Raw genomic sequence first — 19,770 nt, 5'->3', positions numbered from 1 at the left:
ACTTTTGCACACAACTGCACAGCCATTGCCTTGAAGAACCCCGTTCTGTGTTAAAGGCGCACCATCACGTTTAAATGTTGGCCGAGTATTTTTAAAAGGGGCTTTTCGGGGTGTTTTTGCAAACGTTTTTAATCCACTTCAGCGTTTCTAGCTAAATTAAAATGAGCCTAAAGCGAGGACCGAACAACCGAACCGCGCCTCGGCTGCTCAAGCCGGACTTCTGGGTCAGAACGATCCGGTGAACTGAAGCCCAGCTCTGGCCGGAATCGGCTCCGTTTGCCGCGAAGAAGTTTTTGACTGACATCCGCGGCGCCCAATCAGCGCCCCCTAAAGCCGTTACGTCAGGAGAAAGGGGCGGTGCTTCGGGCACAGCGTTGAAGACCCAGCGGATGGAGAAACGATACAAACCGTCACCGCCGGCGTCTGTTTATCGGCCTGTTTTCCTGGACGGAGCTCACGGTTTGCGCTCGCCGCGCTCTCGCTTCGGTAGCGGAGGCGTTTAAGGAGCCGGCGGACGCGCCGAGACCGCAGCACGGCGGCCCGCAGGAGAGAAGGTAAGCGTTAGCAGCGCGCAGGGGAAGGGGAAGCAGCAGGCCTCGCTCGGGCGCGCCGGACCTGCGGTAAAAAGTGAAGAGCGCCGCCTGACGACCGCCACGCTGCGGGGGGAGCCCAGCACAGCCGAGCCGGGCCGTGCAGGAGGGCGGCAGAGCGGGGAGAGCGCCGCCACCCGCCCGCCACGGGCTAAACCTGCGGCTCTTACTAACGTTATTATAAATATAACGACGCTCTTTAGTCACAGGTTCGGCCCGACTCCCGATTCTGAAGCTAAATTTCAGCCCCGTTTTGGGGTTTTAGATCTTAATGTCTCCTAGATTAATAATATTAGGGGCGCGCTGGTTTAAAAGTTTAAGAAAGTTTTCAGTTGAAATTGTAAACTTAAGATTAATTTCTTCGGCGGTTCCGTTTTGGGCCACGAGTTCTGCATAGAACCATTTCATGCTTACATGGTTCTTCGCGTAGTAACGTGGTTCTGTATCGCAGCAGAAAGGGTTCCTGTGTTGTTTTGGTGTCAACAGTAGAAGAACCGTTTTTTGGTGTGTGTGTATAATATACACACAAGGGTTCCTTGAGTGTTCTCGGTTCTGTATAGAACCGTTTTTCTTACTAAACCCTTGAAGAACAATTTTTAAGAGTGTAGAACCATTTTCAGAAAGGTTCTATGTAGAACCACACATTCTACGCCAGTCGTTTCAGCCGTGCAGTGAGCCAATTAAACATCAAATGGTTCTATATAGAACTCATGGATCTAAATAGAACAGTTCCTGTTATTAAAGAACCACTGAAGAACCTTCTTTTTTTTAAAGCGTGTGTATAGAACCGTAAATGGCTCGTTGACATACTGTTGTGTCCAAGTTCATTATTTCCCCCCCAAATAATTTAATAAAATTCATGACATATGAAATTAATCAACAGTGCCTCTTAATGTGAAACAAATTTCGGTGCATTCGTATAAAATTAATTTTAAAATTAAAGTTTCTTTTTGCCTCCAAAAGTCTAAAAATGCCAGGTGGCGCAGGCGTCCGACCATGTATATTAATTAAAATATCATAAAAGGTAACTTGGTTATATAAAATTCTAAATAGGATGATTTTGCGTGGTTTTCTGTTTGAAAACATGTTGCAAAACAAGGCAACTTCAAAAATGCTCAACTCCCTGAAAACACCCCCCCCCTCTCCCTCCCCCTCCAAGAAATGTCAGGTGGTGCAAACAGAAACAAGGGACTTTTATTTTGACATGCTTAATGAAAGAGGAGCCGGGGTATTGCATCATAAAGAAGACCCCAAGTGACCAAGTGTCAGAGCTGGTTCATGAGAAATGTGGCCACTTCTTATTTCGCCTGTTATATCAGAAACGGGATTGCTGAACAGCAGAGGGCGCCCACGAGGGAGTCCTCGACGAATGGAGCCAACGAGCTAAAAACGAACAGTTAACAGTTTCTAGTCACTCGTCCAGAACTTTCCTTTAATTTTAGAGAGCAGAGCAGGACGCCAACGTTACGGCGTCTGAGTGCCGTCTCCCGCATCGCTCAGTGCGATGTTAGGCAGCATAGGCGTCTGTTGGCTGACTTAAGCGCCACCTGCCGGTTCCGTTTCTTCCGAGAGCTGGCCGGTGTTGTCCAATCCAGTTGGCGCATCACGTGACTCACAGACTCACTAGCCTTCGCCCTCTGCTGGTGGTATTGTGTGATTGAGGGGGTCCCAACTAGTGGGTGACATTGTATTTGTCTAACATTGTGGAGAAAACTAGTTCTCCTTATAATGACCTGCTCCTCCCTCTCCACCATGAATAGATTTAAAAAAGGTGCTCATCTCAAAACCGTCATAACACAACGTCTCTGACACCAGGCTATTTGTTTACGAGCATCTGGGTTCTTTCTATGGTGTTCCAGTTACCTGATGGACTAGGACTACCATGAACACTAGACCTGACTACGGATAACTGATTACAAACTTCCATGAGCACTTAAATTTGAAAAGATATTTGAGTAGAGATGTTTATATGTGCACGCTCCCAGCAAGTACTGCTGCATTGTACAGTTTCACAAAGTTAGCCAGGTAACTTGAGCCCAAAGTTGAGGATTATCCAATAGGAATGTCCCTCAGCTCCTCAGCTTTTCCTTTTGGATAAGCTGACCTGTTTTGAACTGTGGGGTCTTGTTTGGTAGATCTATCAAAATAGCGTATAATCGAATGAATATGTACTTTTAAAAAATCTGTGATTTTTGTCTTTTCAGAACTTTCCAGTCATTATGAAGCGGAGGAGGCATCTCGGCTGTGGCGAAGCTTCATGAAAAACCAGAACTAATGATCGTAAACCAGAAGCTTTACCCACAAAACGCCGTGACGGGATTAAGACGCCTCGTTTGAGCCACGCCTCTCCGTCAGTCAAAGTAAAGGGATAGCAATATAGAACGCACGCAAACGGAGCTACCTCCGGACTGCAGTGACCATGGGTGACCAGCAGGAGGAGTATGTGGAGCATCAGTATATGTGCAGCGAGTGTCAGCAGCTGTTCAACACTCTGGAGGAGGTGCTGATCCACCAGCAGATACACACCGGCCCGGATGGGGAAGATGCGGAGGGTCTGTCCGGCCAGGAGGACATCGGAGAGAGCCAGTATCAGTGCTTGGAATGTGGCTCCCTCCTCAGGAACTCGGAGGAACTGCTGCTTCATCAGGAGATGCACATGAGGGAGGCCGGGCTGGACGGAGAACATGGTGTGTATGAGTGGGTGGCAAAGAGAGTTGTTAAAGCAGGTGAACAGCCAAAGGACGACACCATCGTTAAAGGGGAATTTCACCCATTTTTAAACACTTTTCACAAGTCATTCAGTGGTTTGATGTGAAATGGTTAGTTGTAGAGAAACATACAGGTTTCTTTACCATGGTTATAGGAAGTTAGGAGTCCTGATGTCTACAACATAGGAGGTTTTCTTTAGGGACTATTTTTCCTTATTACGCCCTGTATGTAAAACGGTTCCTGAGGTGCCTAAACGTAACTGCTGCATTTAAGGTGGAACAGGACAATTCGAACGAGAAGCTGGAGAACGAGAAACTTCAGCTTTGCGTCTTTTTAGTGTTTGACAGTTTCTCGCTGCAGATTAAACGTATCGGGAAACCAGCTGGAGTGCTTCTAAACACAGATTAGTCCATTCGTCTCCAAATTATTGATGTTCATCTTAAATCTCTCTCTTGGCCGTTTCGTCAGCTACTAGCTGGGCGAGATTGTTGTCTGCGTTGCTTTGGTGACCAGAAGTCTGTGCTGATCTTCAGGGTTAAAGGGTGAATCATCAGTTCTACATTAACTCCAGCGTTTAAGACCTTTCACTGTTAAACTGTGTTGAGCGATCAGCAGAGCTTTATTTTACTGTAATTCAATTCAACTTTATTATCATTATACAATACAGGATAGTACAGTATAATGAAACACTATGGGGCGACTTTTCCAGTGCAGTAATAAAAGATGCATAGTAAACAGTGCAAAGACAAAAGACAGTAAAAGACAGACAAAATGTGCTTAGTCAGTAGATACAGGTGTCAAACGTAGGCAAGATGTGCATAGGCAAGTGTTATAGGTGTATTGGACGTATAGACAATTGGTGCATAGTCAGATATTCAAGTGCATCAGGTATACAGATAGAAATGTGCTGGTGAATTACAGAGTAGCAGCATAATGTCCAGGTAACATCTTAAATAAACAGTAACAGTATAAATATACTAGAAATAAGGCTTTGCCAGAGGTGAAGTGCACCGTAAAGGAGGATTATTTTATTATTACCTACTAATCTGATTCTGCTGTGGAGCCACAACAGGGCAGTAAAAGAGCCGCATGTTGCCGACCCCTGAGATAGATGGATACAGATATCAGATCTTTAGGTAGATTAGATATACATACTGTGTTTAGGTAGATATTTGACTGGCTTGTTTGTTTATTTATCCAGCAGAGTTGTGTGAGGTGGCAGAAACGGACACAGCAGTCGCAACAGTGCCGATTCACTACCAGTGTCTGGAGTGCCTGGCCCTCTTCGACACCCCTGAGCTGTGGATGGCACACAGACAAACGCACGGCAAGATCAGCACGCACAGCAACATGGCTGAGGCTGTGAGTACACGCACCACTGAGCATAACGAAGGGTCTATTGTTTCGTCATTAAACGGTCGTTAAATACGAGTCATTCATTTCAGCATCAGGACAACAGCAGTAAGTATATTTAACAGAAAACGGAAGCCTCAACAACTAAATACGATATACAGTGTTTCAGTATTTACTGTGTCCGCTCTTCACCTTTATTCCAGCTTCACTCGCTTTCAGCTCCTCAGAGAACCTGCAGACACGCCTCCAAAGTTCCGTCTTAGAAGCTGGTTGATTTTTCTGAAGTAATCGAACCCATTCAGTGGCGTTGAGGTCTGGACTCTGGGGCGGTCAGTCCATTGTCCAGCTTCTTTGATGTGTCCGTCTCCTTTTCTCAGTGAGGTTCTTCTTGATCAGCTACACGTCCTTTCAGACCCACAGCGCTGAGTGGTCTCCTCACCTGTGGATGTTTTCAGATCTGGAGCAGCTTGATCTTCTCCTCTCTCTCAGAGATGAAAGCTTTAAGTGCTGTTTATCTGATGGGGGCAGTTTGGGTGTCTACCAGGTCTTCCAGGTGGTTGTTAGGAGGCCCAATTTCTCTGTAGCTTTTAATCATTTTTGAACTTCAGTTTTGGAAACTCTTTTTTTACATTAATTCCCCTTTGACTTTATTTTTCCTTATACAAGTGTCTAATCTCCTCACAAATGTCTCCTGCAAAATGAATGACTTGTAGTTAATGGCTGTTTTAAAGCTGGAAATTAAATGTATGCATATATAAAGTTGGTCTCTGACCTGCACAGTACTGTATTTCACGATCACAGCAGTGATACTGTAACCTAAGAATGGCTCTGAAGTACATTAGACTTTTTTCTGTGGGAAATTTAATTGTAGCAAGTGTGACAATGTGGTTTCTCGAGCCGCTCAGCAAACATCTTTGTTTACAGTGATTCTCTCGTGTTTCTTGCCACCTCAGGATTATGTTCTGCAGCCGGACGGTACGGTCACCCCTGTGGTCAACGTCCAAAATCTGGTGTTAGACGAAGAAAGGACGGGACAGATCCTGAGTTTAGCACAGGTACATACTGATATGAGGCTGCAAAGAACTATTTATTCATCCGTTCGTTTATAGTCAAAGCAATTTCTCTCACCTTCAAAATGCATCATCAGAAGGTGAGTTTTCTACTCTTTAAACTGGAAAATCCCTCGACATTACCGCATTACCAGAGTAGGATGCAAGTAAGCTTGTTTAGACCAGATGTAGTGATGGTTAAACGTTTCGTTTTGCCTGGAGTGTCCCTTGAAACCATAGAGACCATATCTTCTTGTTATGCTTCCTATAGTGCTTTATGATTGGTTGGAATTCTTGCATATTATATGAGCATTACTGAATGCTTTTGTTTAAGTCAGGGGTACACAACTCTGGTCCTGGTGGTTTACCTGCTCAGCCACACCTGATTTCCGCTCATCTGTTAACTGGCAGGTTTAAAGGGTGTGTTTGAGTAGGGGAACCTCCAAACTGTGCTGGACACCTGGTTTAAGTAAACAGTGACTTCAGTTTACTTTTCTTAAATCAGTGTCGTTGGCAGTTAATCAGCTGTACGATTTAACACTTCTCAAATGTGTTTTCTTGCCAGGCTCTTCGAGACCAGCAGGCTCAGGCACAGCCCAAACTGGCACCTCCACCAAGAGCCACGCTTCTGCCAGGCACCGCCTCCTTGTCCAGCTCCGCCTCAGCCATGCTGCGCCTGCAGTTCTGTTCTGCCCAAGCCATCGCTGACGGCTCTGCCTCCACGACCCTCCGCAAGGCCAAACTCCTTCCCCCTCTTCTGCCCTCGGAGCCGATCAGGTTGGAGAACGGCGTGGCGGCACTTAATCTCCTCCCCGCTGTGGAGCAGGTAGACTCTGGGAAGCATGTGGAGGAAGAGGTTTTAATCATCCATCCGTACGAATGCTCAGAGTGTAACCTGCTGTTCAGCACGCCGGAAGATTTCCTCCACCACCAGGGGGAGCACTTTCTGGCACAGGACAAAGAGAGTGGGGGCACTGGGGTCATGTTAGGGTACGAGGATGGTGCCGGAATAAGGGATGACGGAAGGAGGGATGAAGGGAGGGAGGAGGGGAGTAGGATAGGTCAAGGGAAAAGCCTGAGCGGAAGGCGCTCGTACACTGCCCGGGCGGCTGGTCTGGGCTTGAACTCCTCCATCTCTCCCACCAGCCTCCAGTGTGAGGAGTGCAACAGGACTTTCACCACGGCAAATCGCCTGGCGGCGCACCTGAGGGTGCACGAGCAAGGAACGCATGAGTGCCCAGAGTGCGACAAAGTATTCAAGAAGGTTGGGTCGCTGCATACACACATGCGCACACACTCTGGGGAGGCCCGTTTCCTGTGTGTGGACTGTGGACACAGCTTTACTACAGAAATGACCCTCATCATACACAGGTATGGAAAGGAGTAGTAGCAGGCGTGTGTCTGGTGATGTTAAAAAAAAAAAAAAAATTTACCCCCCATGATCAGGAGATTGCGAGTTTGATCCTTGATGATGCTACAGCCGTCCGTAGCCAGGAGTATCACGGCCCCCTTGTCTCCCCCATCATTCAGCGTGTTAAGTCATCTCAGTTAGCTGACATAACAGATCTGGCGATTGGTGCTTTCCTCCAAGCTTTCTCTGATAGTGGTCCAATGACGTTACACGAGCAGCAGGTTGAAAAGATGCAGTGGCGCTTCACAGGGCTTGGAGGAAGCCTGCGTTTGCCTTTGCCCTCCTAGCGCTGGTGGTATCGTGTGGCAGTGTCAGGCTTCAGGCTGAAAACATGACTTTGGTCTCAGGAAAAACAGGAGTAAAACCCTGTCTCAGCTCTCGTTCATCAGGTGAAGCGAGTCAGGCAAAATGGCTTTGGAGATGAAAGCAAAAGGCTAAACTAAGCAACCACAAATTCCCAAATGTTAAAATTTGAGTAACATTTCACAGTTCCGTTGTTCCTTAGATTTCCTAGATTAATTACAGTGCCAAATTAAAGATGATTATAATGCCTGTATACTGAAACTGCTTTTCCTTTATTTTTGTTATTTTTTTTGACAAAGACTCAACTCACTATCAATGTGTATCACTGTCAATTACCACAGCTACATTCAACACAGTTAATAAGTGGTCTAAGTAGTAATGTATAATATACAGATTAAATTAATAGTGGCCTGTTTTTGCAATATCGTTTCCTAGAAGCATATCTAACAACTAACAATATGTAGTTAAACCTGCAGCACTTTGCCCATTCACAGCAGTTTCTCTGGGACAATTTTTTTTTCTTTCTTTTTGTAGGAAGTCCCACACGTCTGAGCCTCTCCACAGGTGCCCTTTCTGTGCCAAAACCTTTACCAACATGACCAAGTTCCTGTACCACCGGCGTACTCACACGAACCGTGAGCCAGTCAACCCTGCCTCCACGGTGAGTTCAGAGCATACCTAATGAAATGTGCCATAATATTCTGGTCAATGTACAGTATTAATTTGTATAAAAACCCTTTAAGCATTACATTTCACAGTTTATCTTTTTCTTTTGCAGGTTCCATTGACTCAGCGCTTGCCTCTGTCCATCATGCAGAGGGCAAGAGAAAGAGAGGCTGCATGGAGGAAAGAGAAACAGGCAGCGCTTATGGCTCCTGCAACTGCTGAACTGGACTCGAGTGAAACCATTCTGGAGGCCGCAGCTGCTGACTCTCAGGCAGCCGTGGTAACAGAGAATGGGGTGGATTCTGAGCATCCAGCAACAGAAGAAGTAGCAAACTCCCTGTTGGCTTCAGATGACCCAAATGCCCGAAACCTGGCCAGTACAGAGGGATGTGATAAACAAGAAGAGAAAGCACTGGCTCCTGTTACGGGAGCGTCTCTAAAATTTCCTTGCTCCACCTGCAATAAAGCGTTCTCTTCACAGATCCGCTTGCTGAGTCATCGGCAGGCGGCCCACTCCAGTGAGCGGCGCTTCAAGTGCAACATCTGCGGCAAGTCGTTCAAGAAACAGATCCACTTGCGGAACCACCTGCGAACACACACAGGTGAGCGCCCCTTCCAGTGCAGCGTGTGTGGCAAGACTTTCTCGTCACTGGCCAACCTCAGCCGCCATGGCCTCACGCACACTGGGGTGCGCCCTTATCGTTGCGATGTGTGCCATCGAGCCTTTAGCCAGTCATCCAACCTGCGGCAGCACCGCCTGCTTCATAGCAACCTTGCTCCCTCACCCTGCCCAGACTGCCCTGCCACTTTCGTTCGGCCAGAGAAGCTCGCAGCCCACCGTTTCCTGCGTCACCCAGGGTCGCCGGCACCATACCCATGTCCCCATTGCCCTTCGGGGTTCTTGCGCAAGCGCCAACGAGACATTCACTGTCTGGAGGAGCATCCTGACCTGACACAACCTTTCCAAGATGGCACTCAGGCTCAGAACCCAGGAGCGGAAGGTCAGCATGCATCAAGCAGAGGCGGAGCAGCGCAGACTCCTTCCCTCATGCACAAACAAAACTTCGACTGCACTATTTGCGGAAAACGCCTGAACTCTCCTGCGAACTTGCGGCTGCATCAGTTAAGTCATGGTCTGGGACCGGGCCGTCCCCGGGGCTCAGGTTCCGCCTCAGGAAGATCGCACCCTTGCCCCGTGTGTGGGAAGCTGTTTGTTTCTGCCTCCAGTGTCACGCTTCACCAGCGGGTCCACACGGGAGAGCGTCCGTACCCTTGCGCCGTTTGTGGAAAACGCTTCCGGCAAAACACGCACCTGCGGGAGCACTTGCGCACACACTCCGGTGAGCGGCCCTACCGCTGCGAGTTCTGTGGTAAGGGCTTTGTGCAGAGCATGCACCTGGCTGAGCACAGGCGCACTCACACTGGTGAGAGGCCACACGCCTGTGCTGAATGTGGGAAAAGCTTCAAGACTGTGTCGAACCTAAGGAATCACCGCAAGACCCACACTCGCGCCCAGCCGCAACAGGAGGCTGAGCAGGGCAAGGATGTTGTTGCCATGGAGTCCAGCGTTGAGACCAATGTGGCAACGGTTGCTGTGGTGGATGCCTCAGAGATGAACCTTTGCCAGCAGGGGGTCCAGCTCGGACAGCCACAACTCATACAGATCCAGACATCCAGTCTGGCACAGGTAGGATGCATTTTGATTTTACAGAGTAGAACAGTAAAGTTTTCATTGATGTTTTCACAACAATACCCAGCATACATCACCAAACATATACAGTGAGGAAAATAAGTATTTGAACACCCTGCGACTTTGCAGGTTCTCCCACTTAGAAATCATGGAGGGGTCTGAAATTTTCATCTTAGGTGCATGTCCACTGTGAGAGAAATCACAATGTGTGATTTTAAAAAAAAAATAATTTGTTACTGCTGCAAATAAGTATTTGAACACCAGTGAAAATCAATGTTAATATTTGGTACAGTAGGCTTTGTTTGCAATTACAGAGGTCAAACGTTTCCTGTAGTTTTTCACCAGGTTTGCACACACTGCAGCAGGGATTTTGGCCCATTCCTCCACACAGATCTTCTCCAGATCAGCCAGGTTTCTGGGCTGTCGCTGAGAAACATGGAGTTTGAGCTCCCTCCAAAGATTTTCTATAGGGTTTAGGTCTGGAGACTGGCTAGGCCACTCCAGAACCCTGATATGCTTCTTACGGAGCCACTCCTTGGTTATCCTGGCTGTGTGCTTTGGGTCATTGTCATGTTGGAAGACCCAGCCATGACCCATCTTCAATGCTCTAAGTGAGGGAGGAAAAACACCCCCAAAGCATGAAGCTTCCACCCCCATGCTTCACAGTAGGGATGGTGTTTTTGGGATGGTACTCATCATTCTTCGTCCTCCAAACACGGCGAGTGGAATTAAGACCAAAAAGTTCTATTTTGGTCTCCTCTGACCACAGAACTTTCTCCCATGACTCTGGATCATCAAATGGTCACGGGCAAACTTAAGATGGGCCTGGACGTGTGCTGATTTCAGCAGGGGAACCTTCCGTGCCATGCATGACTTTAAACTATGACGTCTTAGTGTATTACCCACAGTAACCTTGGAAACAGTGGTGCCAGCTCTCTTCAGGTCATTGATCAGCTCCTCCCATGTAGTTCTGGGCTGATTCCTCACCTTTCTTAGGATCATTGATACGCCACGAGGTGAGATCTTGCATGGAGCCCCAGTCCGAGGGAGATTTGACAGTCATGTTTAGCTTCTTCCATTTTCTAATAATTGCTCCAACAGTTGATCTTTTTTCACCAAGCTGCTTGGCAATTGCCCCGTAGCCCTTTCCAGCCTTGTGGAGGTCTACAATTTTGTCTCTGGTGTCTTTGGACAGCTCTTTGGTCTTAGCCATGTTAGTAGTTGGAGTCTTACTGATTGTGTGGGGTGGACAGGTGTCTTTATGCAGCTAACGACCTCAAACAGGTGCTTCTAATTTAGAATAATAAGTGGAGTGGATGTGGACTTTTTAGAGGCGGACTAACAGGTCTTTGAGGGCCAGAATTTTTGCTGATTGACATGTGTTCAAATACTTATTTGCAGCAGTAACACACAAATAAACTATTAAAAAAATCATACACTGTGATTTCCAGATTTTTTTTAGATTGTCTCTCACAGTGGACATGCACCTAAGATGAAAATTTGAGACCCCTCCATGATTTCTAAGTGGGAGAACTTGCAAAGTCGCAGGGTGTTCAAATACTTATTCTCCTCACTGTACAACCTTTGGGGGAAAAAGTAAAGAACTGTATAGTAAGGCAAATTCAGTGAAAGGCATTCATATTCACTTACATTCTGACTAGAGATACAACGATGATTTTGGAATGCAACCTTAAGGTATTGAAATAATAACAAGTCGTCTTCTGCTCTGTCAGACTCAGGGCACTCCCACCATCATGTGTAATGAGTTTGGGGAGACGATAGCCATCATAGAGACGAGCGGCGACCTGGCGGAGGCGATAGAGCTCTACCACACGGCGCTGGAGGGCGGGGTCAACATGGAGGCCATCACACTGGACAACCTGCAACTGATGTGAGCGAGAGTGGCTGCATACTGAGACTGGAGGATAGATGAGTGGAGATGAAATTGGAGAGATTGGGAACAAACCACCTTGACCTCTGTGAGCTTGAGAGGAAGCTGGCTTGAGGGAATGTGGTAGGAGAAGGTGGAGGCTGTAAGAGTAATGGCCTCTCAGGTCGGGTCATATGGCAGCTGGCAGCGACGGTGATCCTCTGAGAGAGGAGAGACCGAAGACCGCGGGAAAGTAAAACTCAAGCGTTTTTAAACCTGACCTGCATTTGCTGCATCTGTACACTATTAAAGATTCTTCGAGCGTTCTTTATTCAAGAAAATGGGTCTGTATCGAACCATGAACACTCAAAGAACCCTTTCTTTCTTTGCATCATGAAAGGGTTCTTCAGATTGATGGAAAAGGGTGCTATAGATGGTTCTATATAGCACCCAAATGGGTTCTTCTGTTGTTACAAGCTTGGCATTGTAACAACAGAGCCCTTTTGAGCGCTGTAGAGAACCATTTTCAAAAATGTTCTATGTAGAACCATCTACAGCAAGTTCCCATCAATCTCAAGAACACTTTCACGATGCAAAGCATCCCCAAGTCTTGCAAAGGGTTGAGTTCATGGTTCTATACAGAACCACTTTCTTGAATAAAGAACCCGTGAGGAACCTTTTTATTTGGGAGTGTAGCATACAGTTGGTGAACCATGGACAATAATTTTGACACGTTTTGACCTCCGCTTGGTACGACAGAAAACCTGTTGATTCAAAGTGTAGTTATAGTAGAATCCCTTGCTGGAAACAACACTGGCTTTCACAGCAGATGGGATCAAAGTGGTTGTCCTTGGTGACCGTCTGTATGCTCCAGTAGATGCAGTAGAGATGTGGTCGGAAAACGCTGGAACATTCCTTCAAAAACTGTGTTACTGGAGTGACCCTCATTGCGAGGAAAGGCTTAGCTTGACTGCATGATGAACTCCGAAAGCTTCTGTTTTCTGGACGATTCTTTCCCAGGAAAGCATGATGGAATGCTTGCTTTGCAGGACACCAAACGGGACAAACTGAACCCTAAGTGACGACCCTGAGCAGGGGGCTCTCCTCAGGCGCGGTGATGTTGATTTATCCCGGAGACGGCCAAGGGACAACTAGCATAAACCCGGTTTTACAATCTTGGTTCTCCTGGTCTATAACGGTCTGTTGAATATCTTATAAATGTTTTTTTTTACTTTACCATGTGAGCATCTGTGTGGAACGTCGACAATGTGTTGTAAATAAAAAGAAGTTTGTCCCCGTTTCCATAAGCATTGTTAATGGTGGTTTTTAGACAGAGCTGTCAATAGAAAACCGTGTTCCCGCCCACCGCCCCTCAAACGGCCCTTTGACTCTGTTGACAAGTAAGTTTCCTTCGTGACAGATCAGTATCAGTATTATGATGACTTACCTACCCTCACCGGCCACTTTATTAGGTACATGTACACTTTATTATGTTCAGTTGCTTAACACAAATGGCTAATCAGCCAATCACACGGCCACAGCTCACTGCATTTAGGCATGTAGAGGTGGTCAAGACAACTGCCCGCCCACCGCCCCTCAAACGGCCCTTTGACTCTGTTGACAAGTAAGTTTCTTTCGTGACAGATCAGTATCAGTATTATGATTTATGTACACTCACTGGCCACTTTATTAGGTACACCTGTTCAATTGCTTGTTAACACAAATAGCTGATCAGCCAATCACACGGCCACAACTCATTTAGGCATGTAGAGGTGGTCAAGGCAACTTGCTGAAGTGCAGACCGAGCATCAGAACGGGGAAGAAAGGGGATTTAAGGGACTTTGAACGTGGCGTGGTTGTTGGTGCCAGACGGGCTGGTCTGAGTATTTCAGAAACTGCTGATCTGCTGGGATTTTCACACACAACCATCTCTAGGGTTTACAGAGAACGGTCCGAAAAAGAGGAAATATCCAGTGAGCGGTCAGTTGCGTGGACGAAAATGCCTTGATGTGAGAGGTCAGAGGAGAACGGGCAGACTGGTTCCAGATGATAGAAAGGCAACAGTAACTCAAATAACCAACCAGAATCTCTGAGGAACATTTCCAACACCTTGTTGAAAGTGTGGCACAAAGAATTAAGGCAGTTCTGAAGGCAAAAGGGGGTCCAACCTTTCACTAGCAAGGTACCTAATAAAGTGGCCGGTGAATGTAGTTTCACTTTGTAGTTCCACAGTTACATGTCCATCTGTTACCTTGTTCTTCAGCGGTCAGGACCCCCACAGAGGAGGCATTAGTTGGGGGGTGGATCATTCTCAGCACTGCAGTAACGTTGACGTGCTGGTGGTGGTGTGTTGCGCTGGTATGGGTGGATCAGACACAGCAGTGCTGTATCTCACAGATTAGGATTCGTGCAAACTGTTTAAATCAACTCAAGTTGGGTTGTTAAATTGGTATTAATAGGAAATCATAAAGCGTTTTCTTTCCTGCCCACTGGCGCCCGCTGGCCACCAAAACCCAGAAGATGCTTTAGGAGCCAAAGTCGTTACATTTTGATGGCGGTTAAATAAGTAAACAAGAATTGCATCTTTTAAATGACATGAGCAGAGACGTGAACTCGGATTTCAGGATGATTCTGTGTTCACACTTCTTTACAGTTCTGTTCCCCTCACGCTGGACCGAAGCTGGAAATGATGCACTGTTGCATTTCAGTCCTGGTTTGCTGAGCGGTCACACGGGACATATTTAATATTGAGCAAAAAGACGTACGTTGCTTTCGTCCCAATTTCTTCTTTTTTACTGCATATCTGTCAATGTTTCAGATCATCAAAACTACAGGGCGATTCAAAAAGACTGATCTGATATTAAAATGATTTCAATGCAGTACAACGAAGTACGGAACAATGCGGCGAAGTGTAAATGGTTTAATTGACCTTAAAGTTTCTGATGTCATTTTACAAGCGGTCACTATGAACCTCCTCCAGATGTACGGACATCAGCGCCGCGGTCAAACTCATCCCATACTGGATTGAGCGCGTCAGGTGTCGCTGCACTCGCGGCTCCTTCAGTGCGATTTCGGAGATCATCCAGTGTTGAGGGCCCAACGACGAACGCTCTGAGCTGCCGGAGCTTCACTGCCCGTGAAAATCACTTCACACAGCTATGCTGGATTCACTCTTATTGAAGTGGAGAATGAGGGGTCTCATCTCCTCGCAGACTGAAGGGAGCCGCCTCCCGCTGACGGTCAGAAACTCTATGACCCCCTCTTACAATTGGATTGTGATTGGTTCCTCGGCGCCTCACGGTTGTAAAAATATGGCGCTTTGAAATCGGATGAATATTTTTCAGTCTTTCAATATTCAAAGACGATAACCAAAGCAAACACACAATTTACTGAAAGAACAGCGCTGTTCAGCCCTACCTGACGCTATGTGAAAAAGTAATTGCCCCCTTACTTCTACATCAAACAGTTGACCAAAATCATTGACTACTGGTTTCAATTGTGCCAGCAATGACTTTTTCACATGGGTGATGCAGGTTTTGAATAAATCTTCAGTTCCAAAAAAACGGAACGATCTTTTAAAAGCTGCATTTTTGGGTTTGCTCGAGTCGTCTTTGTTAGATGATCTGAAACATTTCAACGTGACAAATCGGCAAAAATAGCTTAGTTGATGGGAACCGGTGGGCTTTGCTCTAGCATTACTTGTTAGCTACATGAGCCTCGTAGCTCCAGTTCAAAGCAAACATGTCACAATAAAGGGGGAGACCGTTGGGCCCGGTCCCATTTCACCCCTCGCCCCTACCACTGAGCCCTTAGCCCTCTGTTCTGCGCGTTCACATCCGGGGGTGGGGTGTCCCGATTGTTGAGAGAGAGGGGTGGGGCGAAGTGTTCGGACTACATGGTCCTCCAAACGAGTGATATGAGAAAAAAAAACAATAAACTGACAAAACGACAGAACAAGAAACCAAAGAAACCCACAAATATGAGAATTCCCTCTGTTAAAAAGAACAATAACCACTGTTTTATTTTATTTTAATGTCCTTTCAGTGTATTTTGGTCTTTTTCTTCATAACATATAGCATAGCATAAAAAACATCACTAATCGTGTGCTAATGTCTCGGTAGCTAGCTAGCTAACTTTCCCGTTCCGCCTTAAATAGTCCAGCCGGTCTGACGCCTGAAGCGCTGGAATGTCACTGCTATTCCATTTAAGGTGGAACGGGAGAATCTGAACAAGAAGCTGGAGAATATCCGACTTCAGCTTCATATCACTGAAGAATTAGGGGGTGGGGGGGTGATAATAAATAACTGCCCCCCTCTTTGATCCCTAAATGTAACTAAAGCCCAGCAGTGAGGAGCTGAACTTCACCCTCCTCTGCGGTCACTGCAGACGGGCCGGGTCACCTACAGAGCAGCGCCAGTAGCTGGTGATGAAGTGATGCTCTTTATCTGAGGGTCCCGTTTCATAGAGAAGATCTCAACCGCTGCCCTGTAGCTCAGTTCCAAGGGACAAGGTGACACTTGAAAATAAGGGGTAGGGGTAAAAGGAAGAAATGGGACTGAATGAGATTTCTTTGATGAAGCGTTGCTTGAGCTTCTGCTTTGTGCCCGTAAAGTCGGCGCAGCGAGTCGTTCACATAGAGAAAACGTGTCGCCGTTTATTTGAACATCTATTTATTCGTATAGTGAGTGAAATAGATACAAATGTAGAGCTTATTTGTATAAATCCTTTTCACATTAGAAAAACCCCAAAAAAAAAAAAACCAAGATGTTAATATTCATATTCATTTATTTTTTTTTCCTTTTGTTTTACAAGTTCAGTTCTGTAATAGTATCGTTTAACCTTCAGTAATGCTTCAGTTTTTTTGTTGTTTTGTTTTTGCTCCTTAATATGATGCGGAGTCGTGGGGCTCCACTGGAAATAAGTACAACACGAACAAGCCTCGCACGATAAAAATCACCACGGACGCCCGGCCTCTTCCTCCTGCGCTCTCTCTCTCTCTCTCCGCTCAACCGAAAGTGATTGAGGTGTAGAAAGACCAATAAAGCGACGGGAGGAAACGAGGGACGAGGAAACGGGGAGGAATGTTAGTGGAAAAGGTCAAAACTAGGTCTAAATGACGGCTGGACGACACGGGAGCATGGCGATATTTGTACTTTCGTACGTGGAAAAAAAAACAAACAAACCGTAACACGTTTCTGGTTCTAAAGGTTCGGGTAGGAAATAAAAAAAAGGAAACGTTAAAAGTCGCAGTGGACGTGCGCTGCGGAGGACGAGCTGGGAGTGGAGTCCTCGAAAGCGAGACGAGAAAAGTACAGTATGTAAGGTTATACGGATTAGATCCACAAGAATAGTATTAATAAGAACAGTAATGAGAAATTCAGTAATTCAGTAATAATAATAATAATAATAATAATAATAATAATAATGTAATGACCTGTAGATTTAAAAATCAAGTTTTGCTGCTTTTTTCTTTAAAAAGTTATTAAATGTCTTATAGTAAATTCTTAAGAATATATTCCAACATCCTCTCTACTTCTTGCTCCGTCTCACGACGAGTAAAAAAAAAAAAAATTGGCAAGGAAAGAGAAAATTAAATACGCCGCTTCTTAATATATACGGAAAAAGAGTAAAAAGAAAAAAGGTGGCCGTAAATGTGCCCGCTGACTTCCCTTCCAGTAACGTCTTCCTTCATGGCTGCTCGGGATTGACTCCAGCTTCGCCGCCGCCAATCATAGGAAGAAGGAGCTTGCTAGCAGCTGCGCTAACGTGCTATGCTAGTCCCTCGCTGAGGCTATTCAGTGCCTTCACAAATGCTCTTCCCAAAAAAAGGTTTAAAAAAGTGGAAGGAAGAAAATGATCAAATAGCAAAATATATAGTCCGTTAGGTCTTCATCATTTCTAAAACCTAGCCAATGGAGGCCGGCCTCGCAATGACTGGCGGTAAACCATGAGCCTAGGAGGAACCATCTGTGCCCATATGATACTTCCATATATGCCACGTTAAAAAAACAAAACAAAACAATTCACTTTCGAAAATGCATGCCCTCGTAAGTCCTGCCTTCGTGGCAGCCTTCACGGTCTTATAGGACACCTCCGAAGTCCTCGAGTCCAAAAAGGAAGCCTTAGCAAGTCAAATAATGCTTTAAGTTCAAGTGTAGATACTTAAGACAATGAACAGTGGCGTGTGTTCGTATACGTGTGCGTACGCATGTTTATGTATGCAAAAACGTGACCTATTTCGAGTCATCTTGCACTGAAATGTCTCTCGACAACATGAAATACTGTGGAATTCAGTTTAAAAAGCCCAAATCGGGGCTCTTCTCCCCCCTCCAGACATCCACTCCACATTCAGACTCCGCTCAGAGCAGTAGATGTGTCTCACGTGGATGCTGGGGGGGAGGCTTCTGGTCAAAAACGGAAAAATGTCCCTTTTGTCTCGTCTGTCAAAACTCATCTGGTGGAGTCCAGCGAATCGCCCGCGTTCCTGGCCTCCTCACAGCTCGTTTGTTCCTCCTCTTGCCCCGCCTCCTTCTCTGTGCACTCAGCCCCGCCCCCTCCTCCTCCATCGGTGGCCACGGGCCCCGAAGGTCCCGGTAAACAGATGGAGTCCGGAGCCCCGGCACTTTCGGAAGGTGCGGCCGTCTGCATGATCTTCTGTCGCACCTCGCGGATCTTTAGCTGCAAACACACCTTCGTGGGGAAGATGTCGACGTACCGCGCCTGGAACGCTGCGGTTGCTTGGGCTGCGGAGAGAAAGATGCGTGAGAAAAAGTCAAACATTTACAAGACTGCAAGATTTTTGAGACTATTCCTCATCAGGCACCAATTTACAAGCACATAAACACTTTTCCTTCCGCTCGTCTGCCTTTGCACACATATGGACTTGAGTGACATCCCGTTGCTAATATGATGTCACCCCACCCTCTGTAGCTATAACAGCTTCAGCTCTTCTGGGAAGGCTTTCCACAAGGGTTAGGAGTGTTTATGGGAATTTTTGACCGTCCTTCCAGAAGCACATTTGTGAGGTCAGACACTGATGTTGGACGAGAAGGCCTGGCTCACAGTCTCCGCTCTAATTCATCCCAAAGATGATCTATCAGGTTGAGGTCAGGACTCTGTGCAGGCCAGTCAAGTTCTTCCACACCAAACTCGCTCATCCACGTCTTTATGGACCTGCTTTGTGCACTGGTGTGCAGTCATGTTGGAGCAGGAAGGGGCCGTCCCCCAAACTGTTCCCACAAAGTTGGGAGCATGAAATTGTCCAAAATCTCTTGGTGCTGAAGCTTTAAGAGTTCCTTTCACTGGAACTAAGTGGCCGAGCCCAACTCCTGAAAAACACCCCCACACCATAATCCCCCCTCCACCAAACTTTACACTCGGCACAAGGCAGTCAGACAAGTACCGTCTCCTGGCAACCGCCAAACCCAGACTCATCCATTAGATTTCCAGATGGAGAAGCGTGATTGGTCACTCCAGAGAACACGTCTCCACTGCTCTAGACTCCAGTGGCGGCGCTTTACACCACTGCATTCCACGCTTTGCATTGAGCTTGGTGATGTAAGGCTTGGATGCAGCTGCTCAGCCATGGAAATCCATTCCATGAAGCTCTCTACGCTGTTCTTGAGCTGATCTGAAGGCCACATGAAGTTTGGAGGTCTGTAGTGATTGACTCTGCAGAAAGTTGGTGACCTCTGCTCACTATGCCCCTCAGCATCCGCTGACCCCGCTCTGTCATTTTATGTGGCCGACCACTTCGTGGCTGAGTTGCTGTCGTTCCCAATCGCTTCCACTTTGTTATAATCCCACTGACAGTTGACTGTGGAATATTTAGTAGTGAGGAAATTTCACGACTGGACTTGTTGCCCAGGTGGCGTCCGATCACGGTACCACGCTGGAATTCACTGAGCTCCTGAGAGCGACCCATTCTGCTCCAGACACTGCTCCTCCATTTAAGGTGGAACAAGAATCTGGAAAATATCTGACTTCAGCGTCATATCACTGAAGAATTAGGGGGGGTGATAATAAATAACTGCCCCCCTCTTTGAAGGCACATGATGCCCTAAATGTAACTAAAGCCCAGCAGTGAGGAGCTGAACTTCACCCTCCTCTGCGGTCACTGCAGACGGGCA

The 19,770-nt window shown here is 46.6% G+C and overlaps 2 protein-coding genes across 5 annotated transcripts in view; one reads left to right on the top strand and one right to left on the bottom strand.

Moving 5' to 3' along the window:
• The first annotated feature begins 365 nt into the window (after nt 1-365).
• On the top strand, nt 366-12,948 carry znf526 (zinc finger protein 526). 2 transcript variants are annotated; one of them, XM_017706082.2, is made up of 8 exons: nt 366-554; nt 2,795-3,277; nt 4,504-4,661; nt 5,606-5,707; nt 6,267-7,072; nt 7,950-8,076; nt 8,194-9,768; nt 11,505-12,948. In XM_017706082.2, exons 2-8 carry the CDS (start codon nt 3,010-3,012, stop codon nt 11,664-11,666), a joined length of 3,198 nt encoding a protein of 1,065 aa, XP_017561571.1. In that variant the 5' UTR covers nt 366-554; nt 2,795-3,009; the 3' UTR covers nt 11,667-12,948. The 2 variants fall into 2 exon arrangements, with proteins under 2 accessions (XP_017561571.1, XP_017561570.1); XM_017706081.2 differs by having other exon boundaries at nt 4,501-4,661.
• A 3,346-nt stretch (nt 12,949-16,294) lies between these two features.
• Nucleotides 16,295-19,770, bottom strand: part of cicb (capicua transcriptional repressor b) — a 91,604-nt gene continuing 88,128 nt past the window's right edge. For all 3 annotated transcript variants that reach the window (XM_037537318.1, XM_037537317.1, XM_037537319.1), the window contains exon 21: nt 16,295-18,384. In XM_037537318.1, the coding sequence (XP_037393215.1) occupies nt 18,092-18,384 (293 nt within the window). In that variant the 3' untranslated portion in view covers nt 16,295-18,091. The remainder of the gene's footprint in view (nt 18,385-19,770) is intronic.

Source organism: Pygocentrus nattereri, chromosome 3 (genome assembly GCF_015220715.1).
Source record: "Pygocentrus nattereri isolate fPygNat1 chromosome 3, fPygNat1.pri, whole genome shotgun sequence".
Classification (NCBI taxonomy): Eukaryota; Metazoa; Chordata; class Actinopteri; order Characiformes; family Serrasalmidae; genus Pygocentrus; species Pygocentrus nattereri.
The sequence above is the reverse complement of the archived record's forward strand: the minus strand, read 5'-3'. Positions and strand labels throughout refer to the sequence as shown.

What these genes read in the sequence shown, in the direction of transcription:
- znf526 (XM_017706081.2), top strand. Translation starts at nt 3,010, where the DNA reads ATGGGTGACCAGCAGGAGGAGTATGTGGAGCATCAGTATATGTGCAGC. An exon ending in ACAGCAACATGGCTGAGGCT is followed by an intron (nt 4,662 to 5,605) that starts GTGAGTACACGC and finishes TTGCCACCTCAG; the next exon opens with GATTATGTTCTGCAGCCGGA. An exon ending in AGATCCTGAGTTTAGCACAG is followed by an intron (nt 5,708 to 6,266) that starts GTACATACTGAT and finishes TTTTCTTGCCAG; the next exon opens with GCTCTTCGAGACCAGCAGGC.